Consider the following 24,827-nt stretch of genomic DNA (forward strand, 5'->3'; position numbering starts at 1 on the left):
AATGTCTAATAATGACAATCCCAGGGACTAAAATTTTAATACTTACTATATTAAATATTAAAATAAAGTTTAATTACCGAGGTTAATTAGCTAAACTATTGTAAGCCTTAGGCTTGGCGAAGAATCGATCCTTCTTTGCTGAAAGCAATTTGCTTTTTCCATTGTTTTTTGCTATCTCACCTTCATGCAATAATATTATTTTCACTTTCATAATATTTTGTCTACTAAGTTATAATACCTTTATTTGTCATTTTACATTTATGAGTTAATATAATAACTATTTCTAATTAAACACTTTTAATTTAATCAACTAATTTTTTAGCTTTGAGCTAACTTATCTGGTATTATATATATATATATATATATATATATATATATATATATAGTTACCTAATACTTAAACAGAAAATAACAAAGTTTGTTACAACAAAAATGCCAACTAATAAACTACTAACCTTGATCTTGAAAATCTTGAAGTTACTAATATCCTTTATACCCCCCTCAAACTAAACTTGTCTGTGAAAACAAAATTAAGTTTAAGTTTTAAGCTTTGAAAAATGATTGTTGAAAGTAACTTTGTTAGTAAATCAAACACTTTAAATTCTGAAGGTAAATGTTTGACTTGAATAAGGCCTTGAGCTGCTCTTTCTTTGACAAACCACAAGTTCAGTTCAAAATGTTTTGACTTGAAATAAAGTACAGGATTTGTAGTAAGGAGGACAACACCTAAGTTATCTCACCAGATTAATGGTGGCTTGGTGTGTTTTGCCTGCAACTCTATTAATAAAACTGAATCCACGTGATTTTAGCTACTGTTACACCCAAACTCTTAAACTCTGTTACTTGACCTCAAAATTGTGTGTTGCTTCTTGCCATCCATGATACAAAAGTTTTTTCCACAGTATCCTGATGTAGATCTCATATCTATCCTATTGCTGCCCAATCAAAGTCTGAAACCCAATTATTGTCAAACTAGGTGATTTTTAGAAGTGTAATCTTTTGTGCCATTCAAGTATCGTAGCAGTCATTTTACACATCTTTAGTGAAATTCCAGGGGTTTATGCATGAACTGACACAATTTATTCAGAGTAGGCAATGTTTGATCGTGTCACAATGACATATTATAGAGCTCCAAGAACACTTCTGTATAGACTATGATTGTCAAAAAAAATTTGTTGAATCAGTTGGCATTCTGTAGCTAGGAGGTAAAGGAGTTTTTACTGGTTTTGAATCTTGCATGTTAAGTCTAGTTAGCAAGTTTATTTATATATGTTGATTGAGTTAGAAGCATACTTCTTGTGTGTCATAGTGAACTTGCAGTCCCAAAAAATAATGTAACCTTCCCAGATCTTTTAGAGGGAACATAATATTCAATTTGTTAAAGAGATTCTGTATGAATACTTAAGAGCTCCTTGTAATCAAAATGTCATCCACATAGACTAATATATATATTGTGTGAACAACATTAACAAGAATAAAGAAGGAAGTATCACACTTTGCTGGTTGAAAACCAAATTTGATCAAAGTAGAAGCTAGCTTGACAAACAAAGCTCTAGGAGCCTGTTTAAGGCCATATATGGCCTTTTTAAGCCTGCAGACAAGAGTAGGATGTTGATTATTGAACCCCTCAGGTTGTTTCATATATATATATATATATATATATATATATATATATATATATATATATATATATATATATATATATATATATATATATATATATATATATATCCTCTTTTAATGAACCACTTAGAAAAGCATTATTGACATCAATTTGTCTTATTGGCTATCCTTTTGTGAGAGCAATAAAGAGAATTATTCTTATAGTTACAGGTTTGATAACCGGACTAAAAATATATGTATATTCTAGGCCTTCTTGTTGACTAAAATCCTTAGCCACTAGTCTAGCTTTGTGTTTAGATATTGTTCCATCAGGTTTGTATTTTAGTTTGAATATCCACTTGAATCTTATGGCTTTTCAATGTGGTGGTAGAGGGACTAAATCTTATGTTTGATTTCTAGTTAGAGTTAAGTATTCTTCTTTCATAGCATTAAACCATTTTGGATATTGAATAGCTAAAGCAATAGTACTAGGTTCAGTTTCAACAATGAAGGCTCAAGTTTTAATATACCAGACTTGGACCTAGTTATCATATGATGTGTGTTTTCAATTGTATGTTGATCTGTACTATTAGATATGTTAGGATGTGGAGAAGGGCCACTAGTTATAGTATGAGTAGGTTCACTTGCTAGTTGATTGTTGTTACTACTTTTAGATATGGTGGCCTGATTTTCAACCATAACAATTATGTCATTAACAGGATGAGGAATACTATGCATAATAGGTATAGTTGGGTAAGATATATTCACAGGGTTATAAGTAGCATGCTTCTCACAAGAAAGATTTGTTCATAAAAAATCACATGTCTAGAGACATAAAGCTTTTCAGATGATGTCATGCATTTATAACCCTTTATAAGTTGTACTGTACCCTAGAAAAATACACAATTGAGATCTAGGATTCATTTTTATCTTATTGTATGATCTTAAATGTGGAAAACAAACACAACCAAATGGCTTAAAGAGAGTATAATTAGGAAGTTTATGAAACATCATTTCAAAAGGGAATTTCTATATTATTATAGATAAAAGTATTCTATTTATTACAAACACAACTGCAGCAAAGGCATCACTCCAAAATTGAAAAGGCAAAGCAGAATTAGTTAATAATGTGAGCCCAGTTTCAATCAAATGCCTATGTTTTCTCTCAGCTGAACCATTTTGTTCATGAGTGTATGCACAGCTAAACCTATGTTGAATACCATTTTGCTTGAGAAATTTAGAAAAAACAATGTACTCTTTGCCTTAATCAGTTTGTAAGGCTTTTATTTTTCTGTTTAACTGAAGTTCAACCATATTCTTAAACTGAATAAAATAATTTAGAGCTTCAAACTTAGCATGCAAGAAATAAAGCCATGTAAACCTCGAAAAAGCATTTATAAATATGATACAATACTTGAATCCATCTCTACTTGGTGTTAGGAAGGGCCCCAAATATTAGAATATATCATTTCAAGTGGCTCTTTGTAAATAGTGTTTGATATTGAAAAAGGTAATTTATGAGATTTACCAATACAACAAGACGAGCAAACAAAGAGAAGTTTATTCTCAGAAATAGAAATATTACAAGATTTTCTTATACATTTCAGCACTTTAAAGGAACAATGTGCTAATCTGGAGTGCCAGATTGACACATTTTTACAAGATACAGTGCTATAAAGAGTAGTGACAGTGCCTAATAGTTTTACAGGTGCAGCGTGTGCGAGAACAGGCTGAAGATCATCAAAAACATATAATCTATCTTTAAGATGCCCTTTGAAAAGCACCATCTTTGTTTGCTGAGATTTTACAATGCATTCATTAGGATAAAATCCTACAAATACCTTGTTATCTTTAGTGAATTTTGATATACTAAGCAAATTATTTGCTATGTTAGGAACATACATGATGTTGTGCAATGAGAAAACAATATTTGAATTGACAGCATGCATTTTAGAATGTCCTATATGAGAGATTAAAAGGCTATTACCATCACCTACAAGAACTCATTGCTTACCTTAGTACTTCTGCTTTGTAATTAGGTTGGAAATATCATTTGTCAAGTGATTGGATGCTCCTGAATCTGAGTACCATGTCATCATCTGCTTGAGCATGAAAAGAAGAGGCCAACATAGCTTGTTGTTGACTCTTTGCATTGTTGTGAGTCGTTGTTGTGTTCTGTTATGTGCCAGGATCAGTAAGATCCTCATCAAATCCTCTGCAGTAGTGAAAAGCCGAGTACCCTTTTTTGCCACACAATTAACACTAAATCTTAGAACCACGTCTTCCATTGTTGTATCCGGACTTTCCAAAATGGCCCCTTCCTTGATTTTGTCCTTGATCAAAGCCTCTTCCTCTTAGAGAGTTTTCTCTTCTCCTCTTTGTCATTCTAGAATTTTGGGCAAGATTTACCTGAATCATTTCAGATTCTCTCTGTCTGCGACGTTTAAGCATCTCTTCGTGATGAAGAAGGAGAACTTCGATCTCAAGAATCGTATAAGGTTCACGCCTCGTCAAACACGAGGTTTGAAGAGGGTGGTTATACTCCTCCGGCAATTCATCAAAAATAAAATCGATGTGCACTTCTGAAGACACTAGAGAGCCAATCGTAACCAATGTTTTTGTCAATTGCTTTATCTGCAATAGGTACTGACTCATCGTTCTGGTTTTACGAACATTGCAAAGCTGAATCTTGATCTGTTTAACCCTTGCCTTGGTCTGGGAAGCAAAATACGTTTTCAAAACACTCCAAATCTGGTAGCACCAGGCGCACCCTACTACTCGAATCTTGAATGAGGATTCCATGGATTCTAACATCCATGATTTGAGAAGAGAATCTTATTGTTTAAAGTTCTCAAAGAGAGGATTAACCCTGTTGTTAATGATTTTATCCTCCTTCGATAGAAATTCTTGAGGAATCTTGTATGCACCAATGATGTGTCGCTTCAATTTGTGGCCATTAACCGTTGATTCGGCATGTTCAAACCAAGCAAAGAAGTTATCATCACTCAATTTGGTGGAAATGAAAGAAGAAAATAAAAAAGAAAGGGTTACGATACAGAAGCTTCTGCCATAGCCCGAAGGTTCGAGAAGCTATGCAAATACCATGTTGAGAAACTAACTCCAAAAGAAATTATTATTGATTGAATCTAATTAATTAGATATAGGGATACAAATATATATAGCTACCTAGTACTAAAACAGAAAATAATAAAATTTGTTACAACAGAAATGCCAATAATAAACTACTAATCTTGATCTTGACTTAACCAATTTTAAAGTCACTAATATCCTTTATACCTCAATATAAATTGAGTCATAATTACAAATATATTTTTAAGAGATACATTAAATGATAATTTTAAGAGTAAATTTTCTTTCTTATCATGTCATGTAACCTTCATTGCATTAAACATTTAATTTTTAATTCATCTTGATTGAATTTATATAATTTTTAAATTTAACTATTTAATTTAATCATATTTAATAAAATAAAATATTTATTGATAATAATTAGAATATTGACCATTTTTAAACCTGGGATTTGACTCCTCAAATTGCAAGTGGGTGGCATTCCCGCATGTTCAACTAGTTAAACTCGGGCGCCAGCAAAATTAATTTGTAAAAATAATATTTTTAAATTATTTGATAGAAAGATTTTTTATTTTTTATTTTTTACATTAAATTCAACTTACATTAAGCTCTGTTCCAATAAAAATCAAACAGATACCAAAACTAAACAGGCAGTATAATTGTACTTTCAAATGAATCCCGTCAGCAATTGAATTTTATAAAAACCTTATCAGAAACACCCTTCTAAACAAGCTTTATTTATTTACATATTTATTTATTTTGTGTGTAAATACAGATAACCGTTTCCGAAACCAGAAACTATCCCTAAAATTTAAAAGTTATCATAATTTTAAAAAGAAAATAACCTCGTTTCCCAAGAAATGGAACAGTGGTTTTCCAGCATATAAATCCAAGGAAATGTGGACCATAAAATCCAACAAAACACACCATAAACTACCACCTTTGGTAAAACCAAAACTGATGCAATCATTTAGCTTGCACCTCTAACGAGACACAGTCAACCCTAAGAAGATTTGTGTTGGGAAAGCCCTCAAAACCATTGTTTAAGTAAAAAGCTAGGTTTTTATATAACAGGCAAGATAAACCCTAAGTACTTAAGTTCATATCTAAAACACCAAGTATTTTAAAACAGGCAAGACAAACACACATAAAAGAGCAACAACAACTGTTTTGCGAAGCCCAAATTACAAGGGGCTGTGCACAAAATTATATTAAAACAAAGAGAGCAAATGCACGCTCTCCCCCTACTCAGAGAAAGAAGGGTCAATTTGATATAACAACGAAATTTTACATTCAAAGATCAGCAAAGAAACTTTTGAGAATGCACAAAATGAACCTATTTTTGCAGACTTTATGTAGGTACAACCATTCCAGAATTGAGAGATAACTGTGACACGAAAAGCCAAAAGAACAAGATTAAAAACATGAACTGTATGAAAAGATAAAATGTCACCTTACATACTCTTTTCTGCAGCACAAAAGACTCCTCAACTACTAAACTATCATCACAATGTTTTTCCAACTCTTCTGCTTTGCTCTTCAGCACTGAGGCCTTACTCCCTGCATCTACAAGCTTGCTGAGAACCTGCTCTTGACTTTCAGACAATTTCCCTTGTTCCTCCAACAATGTCCGTTGGAAAACTGCCCCAGCCTTCAAGTTCTGCATTACCTTTGAGATGGCTAGGTATTCAACCTCAGCTTCAATCTTTAGCCTAAAAAGGCCCTCAAGCTCAGACTCAACCCTGTTACATTTTTCCTCCGATAAACCTATGGTGCCAGCAGATTCTTCTGCAGGAAACTTACTACAACTCAGGGATGTTTCAAGTTCAGCAATCCTGGAATCCTTCAGAGCAAGCACACCCTGTAATTCCTCCAACTTGCTTTCCAGAATATTTACATTTTGTGTCAAGCTCAATACCTGAGGATCCAAGGAACTTGAAGCAGTTTGTTTAATTTCTTCTGCACCAGACTGACCAGATAAGTTTGACTTATTTAGTCCAAGATCAAAATTAGTAATACCAGCAGATGCACTGATGCATTTTGCTGAGTCATCATCATCTGGTGAAATAGCTTCAACCCCAATCTCCCTGAATTTCTGGACTTCTGCAAGTGTACAAGTAGATTGGTTATCAATAATGGCACAAGCCTTATTTGATTCTTCAATAGAAGGCCAATTTACAGAAAAGAAGGAACTTCAGCATGCCAATAACAATTAAAAGCCAAAAATAGATCTGGTTTCTCAATAGTATGCAAATAAACTACTTTCAGCATCAAAAACAAAATCTAAATAACATTACTGTATGCAGGAAGATTAGCACAATCAACTCAATATAAAATATAAAACAAGTCACCCAACGAGTTCTTAGCCACAGATTATATTTTATAATTTCAGGTCCCATTCATTTAGCTATCTAAGTTCTTGCATTTCTCAATAAAAATGATATCCAATTGAAGATATATTCAATAATCTTCATAAAGAGATAATGAAATTCATTAAAAACACACCAAATACATTAACTATGATAGGCTAAAACTCGAGACACTTAAGCATAAGACAGCCCACCCTCAGGAAAAGGTCAATGCCAGCACGTATTGATATTTGGTCAAGGCAGTGAATGATATTAAAAATAAATAAATTTAGCCTGGTCAGGTGGACCTCTTCAATTAAATACAATCTCCACAGCAATTACACATCTATCTTAAACATTTACAACTAATAGGAAGGAACCAAATCAGTAAAAGAGAAAAAGAACATAAATTTTATATTGATTGACTGAATTTCCCAGGTTATTCGAGAGAACCTGGACTCTCCCTTGCAATATATTTGATTTTGGTCCTTACATTTTTTTTTTTTCTACATCTTTAAAAATTATTAGTTTTTGTTTCTCTCACTAATGTGGCTTTATGAAAAAGCTACACGTTGCAGCATCTAAGTCAATCACATCATTATTTTTAACAGTGACTAGAGACCAAAATCAATAATTTTTTAAATTGTAAGTATTAAAACAAAAGAAGAAAAAATTATAGGTACGAAAATCAAATTTCAGAGTATTTTGAGGGACTAAAAATATATTTAACTCAATAAAAAATCATAAGGTTTAAACAGTTACAGGGTTAAAACCAGACCAATATAGATTAGGTAAGTTCATGCATTAGTGTCTTCCATGTTAGCAGCTTTACCACACTTAAACTGAATCTTGGAGCAGAATCCAAAGGTCAAGAAACTATTAATAAGGTGATATATGCAACATAAATTTTCTTTAAACCAACAAATATACTAATCCCAGTAGCAATTTGGCATGCTGAATAAAGATTTACACAGAAATCACACTTATCAAAGAGTAGAAAGGACAAACCTTCTTCAAGTGCTTCCTGGACAGCCTGGAGGCTACTAACAGATTCAATTAATGGATCTTCAATGGCTGAAGATTGGTTGTTCACACTTTTTTCTTCTGTAACTTCCCAAGACAAATTTGTAGCTAAATTCTCTTGTAGATCTTCATCTTCAACAACATTTTCGTTGTCATAACTAGCTTCAGCTCCCTCAGTGAAATGTTCATTAGTGTGACTGTGAGCTTCACCACTGTTACCTCTGTCACAGACATTTGGCCTACTGCTATGTTTTCCATTACTAGTAACTGTAAAGACACCTTGCTTAAAGTTGGAGCTTCTTGAATCAGATTCCAGACTAGAAAAAGAATTTTCCTTCTCAATTTTGACTCTTTCACCTCCTCCAGGTTTCTTGCTGCTTTCAGTCCGACCCTTTGCCTGTTGAACCCGTTGAGTCGAGTTAGGCAAATGCTTTGAATTCACATTCCTACTCCGGCTTTTATCATGCCTTAACTTGGGCTCACTAGCAGCCGTAGAAGACTTGCTACTCCGATCCTCACTATTCTCAGAATCAGTCCCAACGACAAAACCAGATCCAAGTGCATATCTAGAATCCGAACTTGAACCGTGGATCAGTAAGCCATCAGAAAACATTACGCTCCCAAACATATTCGAAGATCCATCACTTTTCTCCTTAACATCACGCAGAAAAGGTTGGTTATCATTCATATTGGCATTGCCAGACAACCCCCTCTTCAACACTTTACTAGAATCAATACTCGAACTCGGATCCTTAACAACATTCCTCCTAATTCTCTTCCATTTCTTCAACCCAAACCCCTTTGTCGGTGTCCCTTTGGAATTCACACCTTCCCCACTACCCACCTCAACAACCGTTCCCTTTTCATCTGATTTCAACGTGTTGGCATCTGAATTTCCCTCGAAACCTAACCCAATTTTCTCGTTACCATAAGAACCATCATCCCTAGTCCCGTTTTCATTTCCATCATGATCCACTTCGTTCTCTTCCACGGATTCACTTCCCAAATCCATGATCACTTTCAATCCTTATCGCTAAATCTGGGCACAGAGATTAAAAATCAAACCAACTTTAAGTGCATGAAAATTAATTGCGGTCGAAGCAACAAATCAAATGAGAATCCATTAACTTCAAAAAAGGGACTCAAAAATATTTAAAATATAAAAATTAAAAAACGGTTATTTTTGGGAAACAAACGAATAAACGAACAATTAAAAAAAAAAGTAATGAGAAAGAGGATCTGTGATTTAGAGTAATTACCTTCATAAATGAAGCCCTTGCATTGGACATGGAAACCCTAAAATTTTGGATTTTGATGGATTTGCAGCTTTATAGGCGCAGAAGGGATCAAGCGAAGCGAATGGACATTGCAATTAACAAATATTTATATCCATATCATTACAATTACATTCAATTATTAATTTTCGTTCACTGAAATAGCCCAACACGTACTATCCTTTCCCCGTTTACTAAAACAAATATAATAAATAATAATTCATTAAAATTTTACAAAATATTTTATTAATTTTTTAAATGTAACCAAAATATACCAGTTAAATTCCTTGTCAAATAAATAAATTACCTGTATTTATTTGTTTGTAAACATTAAATAAGTTAAATATTATAAGAACTAATTAAAAAATACAAAAAGTTACACGTTATTTATTCATGTCTTTACACGTAATTTATCATAAATATGGAAAGATCTTTTGTCATTAAATTTAATTAAGAAGAGCCTTTTTTTTTATAAAGTAGTGAGTTTTGTTTTACATTCCTGTTAAGAGAGATAAATATATTTAATATTTAATTATTACTTTAAATAAAATCTTTATATATACACACATGAGAAGATATTTATTTTACACTTTTTTTTTTACATTATTAATAACTTAATATGTAATATTATTTTAATTAATTTTGTCAAAATTTATTAAAATTAAATAATGATAAATTTCTTTCATCTTTGCACGACTTCTTTTTTTATCAACTATGATTTTATACTTTAGAAGTATGCATTACATTAATTTATATATATATATATATATATATATATATATATATTTTTAAGTAGTATTAAATTAATCTAAATTATTTTTGTAGATATGATATACAAATTTTGATTTAATAATTAATTTTAGCATTAAATTACTTATTAATAAAAATATTTAATTAATTATAATTTTAGGATATCTCTTACTTTTATTTGTCTAAATAATATTATATATAGAAATTAAATATTTTTTAATACAATAAATTATAATTTTGTTAAATATTCATTATAATTGATCTAATCTTCATTAGTATATCATATTTTATTAATTTTATAATCTTTCAAAATTTTAAACTTTTAGGTATTTCAAGAACCCTAATTTTAATCATTAATTTTACTACTTCTCTCTCAAAAAGTGACATATGTGTGTTACTCTATTTTACTTTACTCAAATACGATTTATTTGTATTTTTTACTTGAACATGATTTTGCATTTAAGTGAATTTTGTCTCACTTAAATAAAAATGTGTAATATTTGTATAAGTAAAAAAAACTTTACTTAAATGAGAAAAAATTAACTTAATAATGTGTGCAGCTTACCTAAGAAAAATAGAAAAAAAACTTAAAATTATCTTGTTTTAGCACGTCTAAGCGAGAATAACTAATTTTAAATGAATTTGAAAAAAAAAATTAATAATTTGAATCTTATAATTTGTTCAATCTAAACATGATCACTCTAAACACATGAGGTTAGAAGTAAGACAATGTTTGTTATTTTGTAATAAATTATAATTATAATTTTTTTTTATTTTTAACACATAAAACTCATTAATAAAATGGAATAAATTATTTATCTAAAATGTTTCTTTATGTTTTAATGACATATTCAAAGTTTTTCAATTTTGCATGTTTTTTTTTATAATAATTACATTTTTTGTATTATTTACTTAAGTGAATAAAGTTAACTTAAGTAAATCTCAATTTGCTACATTTTAGTCAAGTTGACTTAAAAATTAATTATATTTGCTTAAACAGATTAATTTTTGTTTAAGTAAATGATAGGATCTCTACCTATTATTTTTTATTTCAAATTCACTTAAGATTAATTAAATTTATCTAACCTGACTGAAAATGAATATGAGTTTGTTTAAGCAAATTATAAGATTTAAAATCAACAATTTTTTATCCTAAATTTACTTAAAATTAATTAATTTTACTTGAATAACGCTTAACATAATATCATTTAAGTGAAAAAAAATCGCTTAAGTGAAATAATCTTAAACTTTCTTCTACACACAAATTTGACATATTGTCAAATAATTTTTTTATTTAAGTAAAATTAATTTTCATTTAAGTAAATATTGGGCATTTTTGTTTAAACGAAAACAACTATACGATCATGTTCGTATCAAAACTAAGAGGATTAATATCCACTTTACTCTCCCTCTAACTTCTGCTTTGCTTTTGCACTACCTCTCTACTCAGCCTCCCTTCATCTGCTCTACTCTACCCTTTTCTTCGTTTATCTCTGTGCTCCTCTGCCTCCCTTCATCTTTCGCTTCATGCTTTGTTCAAAACCCTCACAAACCAAATTTACACTTGCAACAACAATGCCACTGCATCACACTTACAAGGGATGAAACCAACACGAGATCTATATTCCTAGTAGCTGCAGCATCATCACCAACATCAATTTAGTTGTATTTGTGCCCGAATTCGACCAAACTTGTTGGATGCACAACTCTAAATATATGTACATTATACAAGTTACTAGACTATATTTTTATATAAAATAATGAGTTAGGTTTTGCATTCTTAAGAGAGACAATTATATTTTAAATAAAATTATCTTTATTTATATGTATACTTTATTTCTTAAAAATTTATTTATCAAAAAAATTATTTTAGTGATTTTTTTTGTGAATTAATATTTTATTGATTAATTAATTGCTGATTTGATGAAAAGTTAAAACAACGACAATTGGGAACGTGGGCCACATGGGAATGGTGGCCCACTGTCACATCATATCATGTGAAGCAGTGTATCTGGATCACAGATTCGTGATGTGCGTACTACATAATGTATTTCCATTAAAAAATTACTGCGATATTCAAAGAAGCATATTTTAAATAGTATATTTAAATTACATATTTTAATTCAATACATAAAATTTAATTTTAAAAATAATTAACTGATAGAAAAGAGAAATTTTTTACTGCAAAATATGTAAAAAGTTGAATTTTAAAAAATATTAGCATAAAAAATATGAAAGTGATTATGTAAGTTTTTTTTTTTTAATTCTAACGATAAAAATTATATGTTTTAAAAAGATATATAATAAAAAAAATTATTTTATATTAACAAAAGTTGGTTTGAGTGGCAAGCGGCTCAATATTACTTAAATAAAGTCTTGAATTCGAGTCTTTATATATGTAAAAAAAATTTCAATAATAAAATCATCTATTATATTCAGATACGCAACTCAAGTTGAATTCAGATTAAATCAAATGAGAAATTGAAAAAAAATTACTTTATTATTATGAATAATAAATATATTTTATTAAGAGTTAAGATTACAATTTTTTTTATAAAATTCAAAATTAATTAATTCAATAGTTAGTTCAGAGATTATTATTAAGTAGATCAATCTTATAAATTTTTATAAAAAAATATGTATTTTATTGAATATTTTATTTTAATGGATAATAGATTTTTAAAATATAAGTAAATATTAATTTTGAATAACATATATATAAATGTCTAAATTATATAAATTTTGATATATATAATCAATAAAATAATATAAGATAATTAATCAATTAATATTTTATAAAAATTATTAAGTGACGTAAGTGTTTGAAGTTTGACATTTAGTATCAACAAATTTCATTCTTTTATTAATTAAGATAAATAAATAAATTTATCTAAAATATTACCAAGTGTCAAATTTATTGTAGTATTTGTTCTCATTTATTAAAAATTTACTCTTATATGATGTATTGAATTTTGTAAATGCAATGAATAAATCTATCTATCTAGAATCTAACATGCACTAGAAGACTTGTGATTCAGTTCCCATTTTGTGTGGGGCCAATTTGGATATTATTTCTATCTTGGTTTTGCCACCCTCTATTCCTAAAAAACACCTTCCCTTCTAAAAATCATTACCATCACTTGTAAAATTATAATTTGTCCATTTCAGACAAGAGAACTTCCATTAAAAAAATCAGAGGGGAAAAAAAACAAAGAGCACATAGGCCGTAATGCTAAAATGAAGTGCTGCAGACAGTGGCAAATGAAAATTTTTCATTCACTAGAACAAAGAAAACTTCAGGTGTTCATTTAAAATAAATCCAGCATTAAAATGACTACATTTATTAAAATTCATAAATTACAATCATTCTCAGTGGTAGGGTAATTTCAGAGAGCTGGAGTTCTCAAAGGGTTCAACAAATTTTATTTTATTTTTTCAATTAACCTCAGGATGGAACATTTTATTAAAAACCTCAAGAGATCTCAACCTGCATGGTGAGAAAGGTTAACCTTTTGAGAAATTCACATAATAAAATTACCCTAAATGATACATAAACTGAACAGTATTTATTTAAATTGACAATTTTTTCAGAATAGTCGCAATAGAACAGAAGTAGTACTCTGCAGTAATATTAAGCTGTTCAACCACCACTTATTGGAGGTATAATGGCCAACTCATCTGTGTCTTTAACAATGGCTGACTCAGTTGTGTACTCCTCATTCAAAGCCAAAACCATGCACCCTCGTATTTCTTCCAAACTTGGAAAGTTGGTAAGAAGTTTTTTCAAACAGTCATGAGTAGTACTTCCAGATGACACCTCCAATGGCATCTCACTCAGGCCAGTAAGATCACGGGCTCTAGCAAAAAACAATACTTTTATCTTCACCATTGAACTTTCTTTCTTGCTGTGGCTGGCATCTGCATCCCAAATCTCTGTCTCTCCCTCCATCATAACCCTTCATACGATAAGTTGTTAAAGAGTAGAGACAAACCAGTGCATACAAGATCTGTTCCTACAAACTTACGAAAATTCAATCTCACTACATAAATCCATGTATAGAGCTTTTTCGCTGATAAATCTAAATCAGTTGAAAGAATTCAATCAAAATCGTCTCTGGCTGCTAAAGATATTAAAATGAAAAGATCCAAGTAGTCAAACTGAAAAAAATACATACAATGGATACTTCAGCAAGTGTCACAACAGTTGTTCGGGTATGTATTCGGAAAGATAGTAGATTCAGTGCTCTATCTATAGCGAAAGATAGAAACTTACACACTAAAATGGTTACCATCTAGTTACTGGTGCAAACAGTTAATTATTTCAGCAATATTTAATTCATTCCATAAAAGGAAACAAAGTACATGTATGATAGTGAAAAGCTCAACTTAGGAGTGAAAGTAAAACAGTTGTTCAGAGTCCAGAATAAGAGTTTTCAGAACTTTATTTTATTAGCAAACTGGTGTAAAATGGAGTGTAATGGAATAGCATTAAAGGGCAATCAAGTGTATGAGGTTCGACCTAGTGGAGTCTTGCAGGGTAAATATACGCAACCTTACCTCCATAAGGGGAGAGGCTAATTCTAGAATTTAAAGCCGTGACCTCTAGGCCACAGAGCAACAACCTTATTGTGGCATCAAGGCTCACCCTCTATAAAATGGAATGGAATTAAAATGTGAAGTTCGTATGGTTAAAACCATTATATGTTTAGCTTCCCAACAAGCCATATGGTGCATGATTTTCAACTCCCTAGCCCAAGCTAAGCATCAAACACTAAATGCTCTCAAACAGTTACAATGTGCAGGATTATACTCTAAAGAAAAACCTAGTAATGAATGGGAGAAGATCAGAAAAGTTTAAGAATGAAAATCCTATTTGTTAGGTTTTCAGAGAAATAAATATAATGGTGGGGCGTAAGAGTAAAACGAGTGCTGCCAAAAACAGTGGTTATGACAAAAATCCCGTAACTATTGGTAAAGAACTAAAAACATGGGATTTTCACAGCTGAAGGCCTTTTCTAACATAGAAAAGATCCCAAATCTGACATCCAGAGTCCCCTTAACGTAGCAAACACAGTAAAGTGTACCACGAAAAACAGAACACAGCATGCGAGTTTGACAAAATTATGCGCAAAATTAGAAACAACCTCACATTTTTATGTTGTTGAAAACCAGTTGTCTTGATGCTTAAGACAAACAACTCTCGATGCATAAAAATTCTCAGTCATGCAACTCAAGAACACTAATCAAAGCTCTCATAGTGAGATCCACAAAATCAATGTATAAAAGCCCCAAACATCTACCACTTCACACTCAACTTGCACTTTAACCCTAACCAACAATCAATCAAGAAATCCTAAAGTACCGTTTACATGTAATCATCCCCATATTCAGCTTCAATGAACTAAACACGATCAGATCCAAGCAAAACAAGCATAGAAATAGTATAACAACATTGACTGAACAAATTTCCCTCTCAGAAACATCAAATTTTAAGAACCAAATCAAAATTTTCTTCTGAGGCAGAAACAGAAACGGGAATTACCATTTATCAAACACCTTAAAGCAGTGCCTTTAACCCTACTCTCATAATAACAGTTATTTAGACCAAAATTTTCACAAATACAATCGTTTAAACGAAGCCCATTAACTAGAAAAATGTAGAATTGAGGAAAAACTGAACAAAGGTTTCAATCCGCAAGTGATCGTGCAAAATTTAATTTGCAACAAAAGATTTGAGACTTACAGTGATAGATTCCAGATGGAAGTGAAATTTTGGGTTTTAGTATTGCGAGAGTGAACTGAAAAGGTGCTAGGAATGATGTGTGTTTCAACTGTGATGGATAAGAATCAAATTGGGTGCTTTTCCCCCTGGTCAGCACAATTTCTTGCAAATTTAGAAAATTGGGGCAACTTTTATACACCAATATAAATGAAATTTTAAAGTTTTTAGTTATACGGAGAAAGCTGTATTACTCCTATATGATTTTTTAAAAAATTTAAAAGTAAAAAGTGTATTTGTAATATATGATTATATTTTTATAATAAATTTTTAAAAAAAATCATAAGTCAACACTCTTATGTTTAACTTTTATTTTTCTGATAAATCAAAAGTCATGTGAAAAATATGACTTTTCTAGATTCAATATTTATTTTTTTATAAAATAAAATAGTTAGAATTCAACTTTTTTTTATAAAATAAATAGTATATGGACAGTACAGTTTTCTTATAACATTTAATTTTAATATTTTATAAAATAAAATAATTGAAAATTAAATTAAACAATTAGATAGATCAACTACAAATAAGTTATTTATAGTGTAAAATAATCTATATATTAAATTGTTAAAAATAAATTAAAAATATTTAATACATTATATTTTTAAAAAAATAATTACGGTATTTTAAATTTTTTTTCTATTAAAAGAGAAATTATATTATTGTATTAATTGCAAAAGAGTTGGAAAGGGTAAAGTTTAAAAAGGGTAAATATGTAAAACAAAAGCATTCATGTGTGAGGCTCATTGATATCCAACTACAAGTGTAGCATGTGTTATGTTGCATGCAGTTCTGCTGCTACAATCACTTAACATACACCTATTTTAGTGTGTGATGTTCAATCCACTTTTTCTGTTGTGTTGTTGTATTGAGCTTTTCTGTTTTCATTTTGTACTTTTCAAATAATGTTGAATCGACCAAGTTTAATAATTAAATTTAACTTAATATTATTTTCATAAATAATTCTTAAAATTAAATTGTTGCATTTCATTTGCAAACATTAATTATTCTTTAACATTCAAATGGTAAGAATTTATTTTAAATGATATGGTTGAATTTAAGTAATTAATAATAATAAAATTTTAATAAAAAATATTTATTATATTTTTATATATTCAATATAGTGTAATAAATACTTTTTTATTATTATTTTTACGTGGTTAACCTCATCTCTAAAAAAAATTATTCAAAGTGACTGCTTTAATTTAAATTTTCAAATGCAATTTTTTAAGAAAACATATTCCTCTAAGATATATTTGAATTATTTTTTTAATTTAATTCAAATTAATTTTGTCAATTTTCACATAAAAATAATTTTAGTTTAAATAGTTGTAAAATAAATTATTTAACTAACATGTGTCTTGAGACATATATCGTTAACAATTCCCATAATTATATTATTATTTAATTATTAAAATTTTTACTACTCTTGTAATCCCTACTTTCTTGGTTAAAATTATTTGTGTTACTATTGTTGCCATTATAATTGATATTATTATCAAGTTATTCTTATTATTACTAACATAGTTACAATTGTAATTATATTTATTATTATTATTATTATTATTATTATTATTATTATTATTATTTTTAATAATTATAAAATTATTGTTATTATTATTGATATTAATATAATTTTTAATTATATTTTTTATTATTGACTAAAATTTATTAAAAATAAAAAAACTAATAAAAAAACAAGTTTCACATAAATTTTATAATTTTTAATAAATTTTAGTTAATAATTAAAAATGTATTAAAAAATTTTATTACTAGCTTTCTATATCTAAATTTTTATCGTCATTCTTATGTTAAATAAGTTTAATTTAAAAAAAAAAATTGTATTTTAAATTAAAATTTAATGTCAAAGTTTAAAAACTAAAATACATAAGAATTTATTATAAATTAGTTTTGTAATTTTCATTGTGTGTTAAACGGGTGTTAAAAGTTTTATAAAACATGAAAATGTATTATTTGAAAACACGTAAATCTAAACTGACTTATTAGTGTGTGGTCCATGTGGGACTAGTCTTTGGTTCAATTTCCGGTGCAAATAGTTTAAAATTGTGTCAGAAGAGATGCCCTTCCCAACTATTGTACGAAGTAAGAACCAAATAGTTTAAAATAAGAGTTTTGATTATTTTTAATTTTTTATTTTTATTATATTATTATAAAAAATATTTATCTCAATTTAAACATTTAATAATGATAATTTTTTGTTAAAAAATTATTTATTACATAAAAATAAAAACATTTTAATTCTAAATAAAAAACTTATTATTAATAATCTGAATTATAAAATTATTTACACTTACATATGTTTGTATTAAATTAAAAATATTTTTACTTATCATTACCTATAGGTTTAATTAAATTATTTTTATTAACTTATTAATGAGAAGAGTGCATAGTTATATGAATATTTAAATTCATTAATTTATTAAAATATTTATATAAATAAAAGAATAATTTTTTTATATTAATAAAAATTTAAAAAAATTTATATTTAATTTAAATTTTTATTTAACTTACATTTAACGGTCAGTAAAATATTAAATTATAATTCATTATATATAAGTTAAATAAAAAAAATAAAAATTTTGTATGAATTTTTAAACTTATACTATCTATCTCATATATATATATATATATATATATATAACTAGTAAAAAAATATAAAAAATATAAAAAAATGAGAGATAAATAAAAAATTACAAACTGAGTATAAATAAATAAAAAATAGAATCATAAATAGTTTGTTTTCATAATAAATAGCCTAAAGTACATTAAGTATGATTAATAGTTAATAAATAATATTCATCTCATTGTAAGCAGTAAAATAAAATGATGCCAAGTTCTCACTCGATTAATTAGGATCTTTTAAATTTTTTAAATATACGTATATGAATATATAATAAAATTTATATAATTTTATTTTAATTACTGACCAATCTTTGGTCCTTGTGCTATTGCCAACTTTGACTGAAAGATTTTCCAGTTACACTAGCTGAGAGAATGGAAAGCCAAGCACATAAGACAAAAAGAAAAGTGCACTGTAGTCTATTAAACTATTAATTTTGAAATACTAATGCTTGCTTTTCTTTTTCTTCGTTTTGGTAGAGGTACCATTCTTGTATTTAAGTGTTTATTTAATATTATATGTTCAATTCAAACTTTGGAGAACCAACCCCCACGTTAGATTCCCTGCAGAACTATATGGGAGAGAGAGAGAGTCCATTTTTTTATTCCTCTCTCTCAAAGGGTACCCTGCAGTTGAAGTTGAAGCAGATATAGAGATTAGAAGGGCTTTTACATTTTTGTTTTTCTTGCACCTTTCAGCCTAATATGGTAGAACAACGAGGTAATTTCAATGGTTTCAGAACAGAAGTATTAGTTCAGGTTGGCCTAGTTATGTGAGAGTTACATTTCTGATTTCTAACACTTAGTAGTAGCATGAGAAAAACTGGAAGCTGAAACTCATCTCACAACATTCACATTCAATCACACACTCTAGATGCTTCATAACTACACCACATAAGTACTGGTACTAGTGCATTTGGTGAAGTACAGTATATAGCTTCAGATACTAAAAGCCAAGTGATGAGTCTGTGCACCACATGCATGCTTCTTTGTGTCTGAGCTTTTAACTAAACATGGTCAGAGCCACACACATTATTCAGGTCTGTTGTTTCCTAGCAGCAAATAATGGTTCTTTGGAAGACCTACCTATGTTGTGTATGACCCACATAGACAATAGAGAAGAAGGCCATTGCTAATTATTGAGAAACAAATGGTGTAGAGTAACACATAATGTGTTCCTATAGTGAGATCTAGCCTAAAGGCCACTAGCACTGCACTTGTTAGCCATCATCTTTGAAGGGTTCTTTTATTCATGGACACTGAAAGAGAGGACAACAACCAGGGTATCAATGGAACACACAATGCAATCTCTACTGGCACACTGAAAAAAATTAAGATTGCCAGCAAGAGCAAACAAGGTGAGGAGAGTTTAGACAACTCAAACTTGCCTTCACCGAACATAAAGAACTCTATAGAATCATCACCTTATGGTTCTCCTCTTGTGTCTCCCCCTTCTTCAGCATTTGTTTCAGCACTGCAGTCTCCATATATATCTCCAAGGGCCATAATCCTAAACCCCCCTAATGGATCTTCTTTAGAAAATCAACCACCACTACCAACAACAGCAACAACAGCAACAACAACAACAACAACAACAACCCATTCTTCCACCCCAGAAGATGTTCCAAGCAGTTCCTACACTCCACCTTCTGATCAATATGAGTTCTCTGATGACACTGCTGATACAAGGCTCAAATTTGTGACATGTGTGCCTGAAGCAGCTCCTCCGCGCATCTCATTCTCATTTCCAGTCCCTAGAATTTCCTTTGCAAAAGGTCCTGTGTCTCCTGCATCCAATGCCAAACTCAGAAGCTGTGATGTTTACATTGGATTCCATGGCCAGAACCCGAACCTGGTGCGCTTCTGCAAGTGGCTTAAGTCTGAGCTTGAGCTTCAAGGTATTGATTGCATGCTCGCTGATAGAGCAAAGTATTCAGATAGTCAAAGCCATGAGATTGCTGATACAGTCATTTGCTCGGTGGCATTTGGATTGGTGGTTGTCACAAGTTCCAGCTTCCTCAACCATCTAAGCATGGAGGAGGTGAGATTCTTTGCACAAAAGAAGAACTTGATCCCTCTCTTATTTGACACAGGACCTGCTGAGACTATGGCTCTTCTTAACTGCAACTCAATTGACAAAGAATGTAAAGAGGCAATTGATGGACTAATGAAGTGCAATGAATTCAACCTAGAGGCTAATGATGGTAATTGGAGAAGTTGCATAGCAAAAGCTGCTGGTATTTTAAGAGCAAGACTTGGAAGGAAGACTGGGGAGCTGAAGGATAATATGCAAGAATTTGAGAGTTTACCTTTTCCAAGGAACACATGTTTTGTTGGAAGAGAGAAGGAGATTATGGAGATTGAAGGTCTTTTCTTTGGACGTGGGAATTGTATGGAACAACAAGTACAAGATCATTGTAGGCCATTCATCAAAGGAGAAGCCAGTGGCAGTGGACAATCTGAAGGCCTTGCAGATGAGGAAAGTGAACCTGTGATGGGCCGGTGTGGAAGGTATATTAGTCTAGAGATGGGAAGGAGCAAAGAACCAACTTTAGAGGCTTGGGTTGAACCAGTCATAGGAAACAATTCTTTGAAGAGGTTGAAGAATAAGAAGTCAAAGAGTGGAAACTATAGAAGCATGTGTAGCAGTGTGATTTGCATTAATGGGATTTCTGGGATTGGGAAGTCTGAGCTGGCACTGGAATTTGCTCACAGATATCACCAGAGGTACAAAATGGTCTTGTGGGTTGGTGGTGAAGCTAGGTATCTCAGGCAGAACTTATTGAACATGTCTCTCAATTTGGGAGTGGATGTTGGTGCTGATTCTGAGATGGAAAGGGGCCGGATACGGAGCTTTGAGGAGCAAGAATTTGAAGCATTCAAGAGGATCAAGAGGGAACTGTTTGGTGAGACACCTTACTTGCTGATAATTGATAATCTTGAGACTGAAGTGGAATGGTGGGAAGGGAAGGATCTATATGACTTGATACCAAGAAACACAGGAGGGACACATGTGATTATTACTACTAAGTTGTCCAAAGTAATGAACTATGATACTATTCAGCTTCCACCATTGCCATTACCTGATGCAATGATTCTGATAAGAGGAAGAAAAAGGAAAGAGTATCCAGCAGATGAGATAGATGTCCTTGAAAAATTCAATGAGAAACTTGGAAGGTTGAGCTTTGGTTTGTGGATGATTGGTTCATTGTTGTCTGAACTTGCAATTGGTCCTTCAGCTCTCTTTGAGGCCATAAACCAGATGTCACTTAAAGAAGATTCAAACTCTTGCTATATGAGCATTGCAGAAGAGCAATGGTGCAAGAGCAATCCTTTCCTCATGAAGACCCTCCTCTTCTGTTTGGAAACTTTGGAGAAAACTAAAGCTAAAGGGAACCTCCTGGCCATAAGAATGCTTCTTGTCAATGGTTGGTTTTCCCCTGCTCCCATTTCAGCCAGTTTATTAGTCAATGCAGCAAAGAGTATCCCTATGGTTGAAAACCGTCTCAAGAAGTGGTCCAAATGTCTGAGCCTAACATCTAGTTGTTTATCATCGCCAACATGGAAAAATGAAGAAGATTCAGCACTACTTCTTGTGAAGATGGGACTGGCTCGAAGGGCGAATCAACATGATGGATGTTGGCTTCATTTCCATCCTATAACACAAGCATTTGCTAAAAGAAAAGGTGGCTTGCAATATGCCAAGGCAGCAATTCAAGGAGTGAGAAAAATGGGCAGCCATGTGAACTCAGATCATTTGTGGGCATCAGCTTTCCTTGTGTTTGGGTTCAAATCTGAGCCACCACTAATGCAGCTGAAGGCAATTGACATGGTTTTGTACATCAAAAGAACTGCTCTCCCCCTAGCAATTCAAGCCTTCACCACTTTCTCAAGATGCAACTCAGCTTTGGAACTCTTAAAGGTGTGCACCAATGCATTGGAGGAAGTTGAGAAGTCCTTTGTCTCTCAAATCCAAGATTGGTCCAATGACTCAATTTGTTGGAAAAGAAGGTTGCAAAGAAGCCAAAAAGTGGATGAATATGTGTGGCAGGATGTAACATTGTTGAAGGCAACTCTACTAGAGACTAGAGCAAAGTTGCTAGCAAGAGGAGGGCTTCTAGACAGTGCCAAGGAACTGTGCAGAACATGCATCAGCATCAGAACTGTGATGCTTGGCCATAACCATGCCCTGACCTTGGCTGCTCAAGACACATTGGCAAGGTTGGTGAGAATGAGGAGTAAGATATGAGTATGTTTGTTTTGTGTCTTCTCCATCACAGTTAAACTACATAAAAGACAACAACTGTAGTGAAGGTGTAAATGTTAGGGTGGTAATGAACTAATGTTCCTTGCTTGCATCATCAACAAAAAGCATTACTGTGGCAATAATGTACTGCTTGTTAATGGCCTTTACTGTATGTTTGTGAAAATGATACTGTCAAATGAAGATCTACTAGTTACCTTCAGATATTGTTATAGCTTTTTTCGTTTTGCACTCAAATGCATATGAATCTATTGGTTGTAGCTTCTGCACGTTTACAAATTTTCTAATGTGTTTTTAAACACATTAGTCTTTGATTGAGTTTATGTTATTCTACTACAGTAATTAATCAATAAAAATTTCATTAATTCAATTTAGCTGAAGTATTGACATAACTACCAACTTTGTGTGGACATATCTACTATTTTTTAATTGCTCATCGGTTAAGGATTTTGAATGAAAATCTTTAAGATAAGGAATATTAGATGGACACAGTTTTTATTAATGACATATCATAATTGATTATGAGATTCACTAATTAAATTTAATTAAAATTATATTATTTTTGCTCTCCAACGTGATCGTATGATGTTATGCAATAACATGAGAGAATTCAAATCCGAAGATAAGTGGTAAACAAAATTATGTATACTGTAATTACATTTCCTCATTGTCTTTCATTTTCTTAATACAGCAAATATTAACTCTTTTTTTTTTCTTTCCTGGGACTGTGTCTTGCACCAAAGTTCTTTTGTTGGTTTGAGGCTTGTCATTTTTTTTTTCTTGTTCGTTGTGCATGAGCTAAAGTGAATACTTTGGACAAAACTTGAGCAATAGAATGAAACAAAATTAGATATGTAAATAAGGTGTATCCTACAGCAGGAGCGTATGACTTAAATGAGACATAGGTCAGATTATATCCTACAACAGGAGCATATGTCGACGCGGGTCAACTCTCAATAATCCATTAATTCTTTGAAGTGATTGAGTTTTTAAATTTTCATTTTTAAATAAAATTTTAAAACAATGTGTTAAGTTAAGATGGAGTTGAGTTTATTTTAACATAATTTTGAAGTGCTTTTGACTATACTTTTAAGATAAAAAAAAACTTAAGTTTTTAGTTTAGATATAAAAATAAATTGTTCAATTCTTTATATCTTAAAAGATTCATAATTTATTAACCTTCTCATTATCATTATTATTACTATTATCATAACCAACATTTATTATTGTCATAGTTATCACTACTAATGTCATTGGTGTTACTAATATGTTGCAATTACAATCATCTAATCATTATCTTTTTTATTATTATCACAATAATATAATTAAGGTTGTAGTTGTCACTACTATCATAATCATTATCATTTTTACCAACACTTTAAGATTATTATTATTATTATCATCATTATTATTAACAAAAGTTCATTATTACTTTCACTATCACTTTTATCACATGTATAAATAAAAAAAGGTAGGGAGAGATTAATATAAATTGAATTCAATATTTAATGTAAAAATTTGAAAACTAAAATCTACCAAAAAATATTAACATAAAATTATATTGAATTTTAAATTTTAAACTAATAATCATATTGAACAAGGCCTACATAAGTCAAGTTAAATCTTTTTAAAAATTATTCAAGGAAAAAAAAATCAAGCTTTAAGTCATTAAAAAAGTTTCTTAGACTTATTAGACTAACTTATCGAAAAAAATATAAATAATATAATAATTATTCTATTATTTTTTATTATACTCTTTTAAGATTATATATTTATTACTTTACTTACAGACTTAAATATACTAATAGACATATAGGTTTAATCCATTTACTTATTTAGAAATAGCTTTTAGGCTTATTTATAAACTTTACTATAAAAATAACTTGAAATAGACCTTCAAGCCATGTCAGATTTTTAAAAATAGCGTATATAAGATTAAAAAGGTTTGAGTCAAACCTTAAAATTTTAAAAATAGATCAGGTTTAGACTTTATAAACCCTAATTTAACTTAGCCTTGCCTATTTTTACTCTTAAACGAAAGAAATCCCACAAAGAATAAG

General features: G+C 30.4%; 3 protein-coding genes across 3 annotated transcripts; 1 reads left to right on the forward strand and 2 right to left on the reverse strand.

Moving 5' to 3' along the window:
• Window positions 1–5,741: 5,741 nt before the first annotated feature.
• LOC113846668 (WPP domain-interacting protein 2-like) lies at window positions 5,742–9,480 on the reverse strand. The gene is made up of 3 exons (XM_027475184.1): window positions 9,323–9,480; window positions 8,049–9,102; window positions 5,742–6,795 (listed from the first exon to the last, which is right to left on the reverse strand). Exons 2-3 carry the CDS (start codon window positions 9,073–9,075, stop codon window positions 6,044–6,046), a joined length of 1,779 nt encoding a protein of 592 aa, XP_027330985.1. The 5' UTR covers window positions 9,076–9,102; window positions 9,323–9,480; the 3' UTR covers window positions 5,742–6,043.
• A 3,931-nt stretch (window positions 9,481–13,411) lies between these two features.
• Window positions 13,412–15,916, reverse strand: LOC113847480 (molybdopterin synthase sulfur carrier subunit). Its single transcript, XM_027476621.1, has 2 exons — window positions 15,831–15,916; window positions 13,412–14,043 (listed from the first exon to the last, which is right to left on the reverse strand). The coding sequence occupies exon 2, from the start codon at window positions 14,037–14,039 to the stop codon at window positions 13,728–13,730; it is 312 nt and encodes a 103-aa protein (XP_027332422.1). The 5' UTR covers window positions 14,040–14,043; window positions 15,831–15,916; the 3' UTR covers window positions 13,412–13,727.
• A 3,839-nt stretch (window positions 15,917–19,755) lies between these two features.
• On the forward strand, window positions 19,756–22,752 carry LOC113874863. Its single transcript, XM_027513076.1, has one exon. It carries the CDS (start codon window positions 19,756–19,758, stop codon window positions 22,750–22,752), a length of 2,997 nt encoding a protein of 998 aa, XP_027368877.1.
• The last annotated feature ends 2,075 nt before the right edge of the window (window positions 22,753–24,827 follow it).

The sequence above is a fragment of the Abrus precatorius genome, unplaced genomic scaffold (genome assembly GCF_003935025.1).
Source record: "Abrus precatorius isolate BTA unplaced genomic scaffold, Abrus_2018 Scaffold8, whole genome shotgun sequence".
Classification (NCBI taxonomy): domain Eukaryota; kingdom Viridiplantae; phylum Streptophyta; class Magnoliopsida; order Fabales; family Fabaceae; genus Abrus; species Abrus precatorius.

Bases quoted from the DNA above. Each gene is read 5' to 3' on its own strand.
- LOC113847480 (XM_027476621.1), bottom strand. From the start codon at position 14,039: ATGATGGAGGGAGAGACAGAGATTTGGGATGCAGATGCCAGCCACAGC.
- LOC113846668 (XM_027475184.1), bottom strand. From the start codon at position 9,075: ATGGATTTGGGAAGTGAATCCGTGGAAGAGAACGAAGTGGATCATGAT. The intron at 6,796-8,048 runs GTTTGTCCTTTC...GTACACTTGCAG, and splicing joins CCAGGAAGCACTTGAAGAAG to AAGTCCAGAAATTCAGGGAG.
- LOC113874863 (XM_027513076.1), top strand. From the start codon at position 19,756: ATGGACACTGAAAGAGAGGACAACAACCAGGGTATCAATGGAACACAC.